Here is a 7,120-nt window from a genome sequence, read left to right as displayed (position 1 = left end):
TTGTCTGATATTTGTCCCTCCCTCTTTAGCTAACCGTGCCCCCGACAGGCACCAATAAATGCCCTATTTTTTTCCCTGTGTCTCCCAAGAGAAAAAGTAAATTTCAGATTGTGTCCCCCTCCTAGTGCCAGAGAAAGGAACTACAACAAAGCCTAGCTGCTGAGTCCAGAGAACGCAAAGCACACACGCCCTCCCAGCTCTTCAGTCCGCCTGGACGACTCTCCTTTGTTCTTGTCTACTGCTGGAGCTGCTAATAAAGCTTGATTCAAATACATGAGCTGCCGGGCCCTGCGTTCCCCTTATGAGCTTCTTCCGCCCGCAACTCGAGACTCAGCACCACACAAGTAGCGTGTCAAAGCCTGAAGCGAGGGACAGGAAGTGAGGTCATTCCTCCCCGGGGTGAAAGGTTAGCGGAAGTGTTCTTCTTTCCTTTTTGCTGTGGGCCTGAGTGGTTGCTGCCGGTGAGTGGAAGGTTGGGTTGAATCTTTCAATCCGCCGCCATCCGCGGCTTGGGGATCGAGGGTCCGGGGGGCGCCGGGTGCGTTCCTTCCTTAGGTCTCTGGCGGCTACGTATCCGATCCTGTCCTGCGAGCAGGGCCCGCGGGCGGCCTGGACCAAGGCGACAGTGAACACAGTCTGAAGTTCCGGCCCAAGACCTGGGCTTGCTGGCAGGAGTCGGCTCTGGGCGTCTTTGGCTTTATGGATTTTTAAGTGGCCCTTTCTCCTTGCTTTCTGCAGAAATGGGCAAGTTCATGAAACCTGGGAAGGTGGTGCTTGTCCTGGCTGGACGCTACTCTGGACGCAAAGCCGTCATCGTGAAGGTATCAGCCTCGCGGGACTCTGCGTCCTTGCATCCCGGGACCAGGCTGGCTCCGGTGGAGCAGGCAGGCTTGGAATTCAAGGCCCGCTTCTGGGGCAGTAGCCAGTGAGCACGGTCGGGGTGAATGTGGAAAAGCTTTTGAGAGAGGAAGAGGCACAGTAGAAGCAAATGTGAGCTGAATTGGGCTCCTAACGCATAACGCCTTCTCCACCAGAGGCTTTAAATATATAGCAATAATGGCTGACATTTATTGCACACTTGCTATGCGCTCCCACTGCCTTTCAGGTATTGTCATGTGCAGTCCTTGAAGTAATCATAGGGGATTCCTTTTCTTTTTTTTTTGAGACGAGATCTCTGGCCAGGTTGGAGTGCAGTGGCGCGATCACTGCAGCCTCGACTTCCTGGGCTCAAGCGATTCTCCCATCTCAGCCTTCCAAATAGCTGGGATTACAGGTGCGCGCCATCATCCCCAGCTATAGGGGGTTCCCTCCTGTTGCTAAGGTTTAGAGGTGTTCTGTTATTTACCTGAAGTGCTGCAGCAGGGAATCTGTAAGTAGAGGAGGAAATCGCTTTTAGAAAGGTCACGTAGGCCGGGCGCGGTGGCTCAAGCCTGTAATCCCAGCACTTTGGGAGGCCGAGACGGGCGGATCACGAGGTCAGGAGATCGAGACCATCCTGGCTAACACGGTGAAACCCCGTCTCTACTAAAAAATACAAAAAACTAGCCGGGCGAGGTGGCGGGCGCCTGTAGTCCCAGCTACTCGGGAGGCTGAGGCAGGAGAATGGCGTGAACCCGGGAGGTGGAGCTTGTAGTGAGCTGAGATCTGGCCACTGCACTCCAGCCTGGGCGACAGAGCGAGACTCTGTCTGAGAAAAAAAAAAAAAAAAAAAAAAAGGTCACGTAGCCCCTCACTGTTTTCCTCCTACCCATGTTTTTGTACCTTCTTGAGAAATTTCCCTAGGCTCTGGCCACATACGCCACTGCGTTTTGCTGTTGTGGGGACACTGGAGTACCCCTGGATTCCCCTCTCCCATCTCCTGAGACTGGGCTCTGGAATGAGGCTCTGGTGTCTTAGCCTTGGCTGTACGCTTTACTAGCAGTGGAGCAAGTGAATAGTTACCAAGTCTTGTGAGCAGTGCTTGGCATATAGCAAGTACTTAAATGTTAACTATTGCTACTTTTAAATCTCTTACCTCTAATAAGCCGTTCCAGATGCTTCCTAGTGGAAATAAACAGTGTTCTGTTTCTCTTTGGTCATTTCGCATAACTTTCTGTGATTTTTCTCTTTATAATGGTGGGTCTTGGAGACCTGAGGGAGGAAATATTTTTTTGACACTGCCCTACCTCTAACACAGGGCCTAAATGGGCCCTCAGTGAATAACAAATGTAATTCTTATTCATTTAGAACATTGATGATGGCACCTCAGATCGCCCCTACAGCCATGCTCTGGTGGCTGGAATTGACCGCTACCCCCGCAAAGTGACAGCTGCCATGGGCAAGAAGAAGATCGCCAAGAGGTCAAAGATCAAGTCTTTTGTGAAAGTTTATAACTACAATCACCTAATGCCCACAAGGTGAGCATTTCAAGAACTAGAATTTTAAAATTTCTTCTCCCCGCTCTGTTGAATAAGGAGACACACCTTGCAGCCATTCCAGCACCAGCAAGGAATATCGTTTCCAAATTGTTCTTCTTCAACTCATAAAGTGGGCATGGTTTCCAGTTTTACCTTTGATCCATCTTTTAAGTGTTAGGTAAAGATTGTTTTCCATCCACAGTAAACACAGCCATGAGGTCTGATCTGCCGTCTTCCACTGTTCCACCCTCAAGGATAAATACTATAGGTTTCAAAAAGTCTGTGAATGCGCCAAAGCAAGCCTCCCTCAGTTAATTTCACTTACCTGTTGGGCCCTTTAGTCTGGGGACATACACTATCTTAGTGCAAGTGTTTTTTTGAGAGGGAGTCTCGCTCTGTCGCCCAGGCTGGAGTACAATGGCGCGATCTTGGCTGACTGCAAGCTCCGCCTCCGAGGTTCACGTCATTCTCCTGCCTCAGCCTCCCGAGTAGCTGGGACTACAGGCGCCCACCACCACGCCCGGCTAATTTTTTGTATTTTTAGTAGAGACGGGGTTTCACTGTGTTAGCCAGGATGATCTCGATCTGACCTCATGATCCCCTCGCCTCGGCCTCCCAAAGTGCTGGGATTACAGGCGTGAGCCACCGTGCCTGGCCTAGTACAAGTGTTTTTTAAGAAGTACGATGGCTGGGCGCAGTGGCTCCAGCCTGTAATCCCAGCACTTCAGGAGGCCGAGACGGGCGGACCACGAGGTCGGGAGATCAAGACCATACTGGCTAACACGATGAAACCCTATCTGTACTAAAAAATACAAAAAACTAGCTAGGCGAGGTGGCGGGCGCCTGTAGTCCCAGCTACTTGGGAGGCGGAGGCAGGAGAATGGCGTAAACCTGGGAGGCGGAGCTTGCAGTGAGCTGAGATCCGGCCACTGCACTCCAGCCTGGGCGACTCAGCAAGACTCCGTCTCAAAAAAAAAGAAGTATGAGAGGCCGGGCACAATGGCTGACACCTATAATCCCACCACTTTGGGAGACTGGGGCAGATGGATCACCTGAGATCAGGAGTTTGAGACCAGCCTGAACAACATGGTGAAACCCCGTCTCTACTAAAAATACAAAATTAGCTGGCCGTGGTGGCACATACCTGTAATCCCAGCTACTAGGGAGGCTGAGGCCAGAGAATCGCTTGAACCCGGGAGGCGGAGGTTGCAGTAAGCGAAGATCACACCACTGTACTCCAGCCTGGGCAATGAGAGCGAAACTCCGTCTCAAAAAGAGGTGTAAGGCCCAGGCGAGTGGATCACAAGGTCAGGAGATAGAGACTGTGCTGGCTAACACGTGAACCCAGGAGGTGGAGCTTGCAGTGAGCCGAGATCATGCCACTGCACTCCAACCTGGGTGACAGGGCAAAAGTCCGTTTCAAAAAGAGGTGCAAGAATTGAGAAAGTCCCGAACAGTAATTGCCAGAACCCAGCAGCATGCACCTTAAAGTTTGCTGCTGGTACTGCACATTTACTCTTGGTTGGCACTGTGGCTCATGCCTGTAGTCCCAGCACTTTCGGAGGCCGAGGCAGGTGGATCACTTGAGGTCAGGAGTTCGAGACCAGCCTGGCCAACATGACGAAATCTCATCTCTACTAAAAAACACAACAATTAGCTGGGCATGCTGGCTGGCATCTGGAATCCCAGCTCTTCCGGAGGCTGAGGTGGGAGAATCACTCGAGCTTGGGAGGTGGAGGCTACAATGAGCCAAGATTGCACCACTGCACTCCAGCCTGGGTGACAGAGCTCGCTCCATCTCAAAAAAATAAAAGGGCAGAGAGAGCTGTTTCTCGGGTTCTGGGATGTGGTGGGGTTGAGGCAGCTAGTTTTTGTGCTGTCATGAGAGTGACTGCATTGGCAGAACTTGAACGATAAGGAATGGTTTCAAATAGAAAGTCAGCCGACTGTCATGATGCAAGTCAAGAAGGCCTAATTTGGCCGGGCGCGGTGGCTCACGCCTGTAATCCCAGCACTTTGGGAGGCCGAGGCGGGCGGATCACGAGGTCAGGAGATTGAGACTGTCCTGGCTAACACGGTGACACCCTCGTCTCTACTAAAAATAAAAAAATTAGCCGGGCGTGGTGTCCTGCGCCTGTAGTCCCAGCTACTTGTGAGGCTGAGGCAGGAGAATGGTGTGAACCCGGGAGGTGGAGCTTGCAGTGAGCTGAGATCGCACCACTGCACTCCAGCCTGGGCAACAGTGAGACTCCGTCTCAAAAAAAAAATAAAACAATAAGGCCTAATTTGATGATTCTTAGCTATAAAAGTAAAGTAGTAGTGGGAAATTGAGAATGAAACGTTACATTTTACATTTTATTGGCTTGAATCCAATAAATGTTAAAAGTGTGGATTTCCAGGTAATGTCATCAGGATATGACTTTTGATGGTTGCTTCTAAGGAGTCAGCCCTGATTCTCTAGTGTCCCACAAAGATTTGGGCTGTGTGGGGGCTTCTGGCAGTATGTGGGCTAATCCTGCCTCTCCACCTTTGTCCCCAGGTACTCTGTGGATATCCCCTTGGACAAAACTGTTGTCAATAAAGATGTCTTCAGAGATCCTGCTCTTAAACGCAAGGCCCGACGAGAGGCCAAGGTCAAGTTTGAAGAGAGGTAAGTAGGCTTTGGTAGTGAATGGTGGAGTATGGTTTCACTATTTCCATTCCTCTCCTCATTGATGATCTCTTTTTTTCCCTTCTAGATACAAGACAGGCAAGAACAAGTGGTTCTTCCAGAAGCTGCGGTTTTAGATGCTTTGTTTTGGTCATTAAAAATTAAAAAGGAAAGAAAGCCTGTGTCTGCATGTTGTTTGTATTACCAGACTGTGAAAAGGAGAACATTATTGAATAGGAAACACTGGATGGGCTGGGCACGGTGGCTCACACCTGTAATCCCAGTGTGAGGCCGAGGCAGGCGGATCAGGAGGTCAAGAGATTTGAGACCATCCTGGCCAACATGGTGAAACGCCATCCCTACTAAAAATACAAGAATCAGCTGGGTGTGGTGGTGCAGGTCTGTAGTCGCAGCTACTTGGGAGGCTGAGGCAGGAGAATCACTTGAACCTGGGAGGCGGAGGTTGCCGTGAGCCAAGATAGCACCACAACACTCCAGTCTGGCGACATCGAGACTCCATCTCAAAAAAAGACACTGGGTGATGGATGAGGGGCTGGGAAAATGTTAAATCTGCCTTAATGAGGTTTACACTGCCTCTGTCCTTAGCTTGATAATCCCTGTGAAGAATTGTGTAGCCTCCCTGGCTTTTACCCATTACGTGCCCGGAGAACCTCTGCTACACTCTGCCCCTCCTTGTGACAACCAAAAGCCCCTGAGTGCTGGGGATCACATATTTTTGATTGAGAACTGCTAACGTGAAATTCTCAAACCTTAGCACAGATAGAGATCACCTGGATGGTTTGTTAAGCCACAGATTGCTGAAATCCTGCCCTCAGACCCATCCAGGAGGTCTGAGTTTCTAGGAAGTTTTCAGATGACGCTGGTACTGGTGCAGATGAGGTGGGGACCACCCTGGAGAGCTGTTCCTGGTGGTAACGACGGATGCCAGTGGTGAAACCCTAAGCCTAGAGCTGCTGTTTAATAGGACAAGGGAGTGCTCCTCAAATGGCCTGGCTGGCGGAGACTTGAAGAAAGTGACGAAAGGGGCTTGGGCGTTGGGCTGTGCCGCTACCGTGCACTACTGTGTTTGTGCAGGAGAGACCTGTGGCTCTTAGGATCTGGCATTTTACCTCACAATGACTGCAGCTAGCCATGTTGCATGGATGAAATAGGTGTTCCATCTGAACTGGTTCTGTCACTAGAGGGAACCAAGATTCAAACAGGCCAGTTTGCCAAGTCTGCTAGGTACCACACTTGCACTTGGGAACCGGAGGGGGCGGAGGGGCGGGAAGGGGCTCAAAGTAGGATTGGTGAGTAACTGGAAAAAACCTTGGGCTAGGTTATTAGGAAACTTTTTTGAGAGGGAGTTTTGCTCTTTGACCCACCCAATCTGGGGTGAGGTGGTGCCATCTTGGCTTACTGCAACCTCTGCCAACCCTGGGTTCAAGCAATTCTCCTGCCTCAGCCTCCCAAGTAACTGGGACTACAGGAGTGTGCCACCACACCCAGCTAATTTTTGAATTTTTAGAAGAGACAGGGTTTCACTATGTTGGCCAGAATGATCTTGAACTCCCTGATCTCATGATCTGCCCGCCTCAGCCTCCCAAAGTGCTGGGATTACAGGTGTGAGCCACCACATCCAGCCAGGAAGCTTTTTAACTTGAATCTTCTCACACTTAAGTATTAAGGCATCTCTGTTGAGACAGACTCCTATTAAGTAGCTTGCCTACTCAGGGTCAAACCCCAAGTTTAAATACCATTCCTACCAGGTTTGGATCCATGCTTCTCCGATTCCTAGCCCTGTGACCTTGGGCATGTTTCTAATGCTCTGTGCCTCAATTTTCTCAATCTGTAAAGTCAAGAAAATAGAACCAACTTCATGGCATTGATTTGAAGAGTTAATTCACGTAGAGCACAAGGGTGTTGGCCACATAATAGCTCTCGGTGCTGGGCAGTCTTTTTTTTTTTTTTTTTTGAGACGGAGCCTGGCTCTGCGGCCCAGGCTGGAGTTTAGTGGCGCGATCTCAGCTCACTGCAAGCTCCGCCTCCCGGGTTCACGCCATTCTCCTGCCTC

At 50.4% G+C, this 7,120-nt stretch overlaps 1 protein-coding gene across 2 annotated transcripts; it reads left to right on the top strand.

The window, feature by feature from the left end:
- The first annotated feature begins 263 nt into the window (after positions 1-263).
- RPL27 (ribosomal protein L27) lies at positions 264-5,215 on the top strand. 2 transcript variants are annotated; one of them, XM_011998751.1, is made up of 5 exons: positions 264-406; positions 739-821; positions 2,227-2,396; positions 4,936-5,046; positions 5,135-5,215. In XM_011998751.1, exons 2-5 carry the CDS (start codon positions 741-743, stop codon positions 5,181-5,183), a joined length of 411 nt encoding a protein of 136 aa, XP_011854141.1. In that variant the 5' UTR covers positions 264-406; positions 739-740; the 3' UTR covers positions 5,184-5,215. The 2 variants fall into 2 exon arrangements, with proteins under 2 accessions (XP_011854141.1, XP_011854140.1); XM_011998750.1 differs by having other exon boundaries at positions 383-461.
- Positions 5,216-7,120: the final 1,905 nt, after the last annotated feature.

This window comes from Mandrillus leucophaeus, unplaced genomic scaffold (genome assembly GCF_000951045.1).
Source record: "Mandrillus leucophaeus isolate KB7577 unplaced genomic scaffold, Mleu.le_1.0 Scaffold58, whole genome shotgun sequence".
NCBI classification, from domain to species: domain Eukaryota; kingdom Metazoa; phylum Chordata; class Mammalia; order Primates; family Cercopithecidae; genus Mandrillus; species Mandrillus leucophaeus.
The sequence above is the reverse complement of the archived record's forward strand: the minus strand, read 5'-3'. Positions and strand labels throughout refer to the sequence as shown.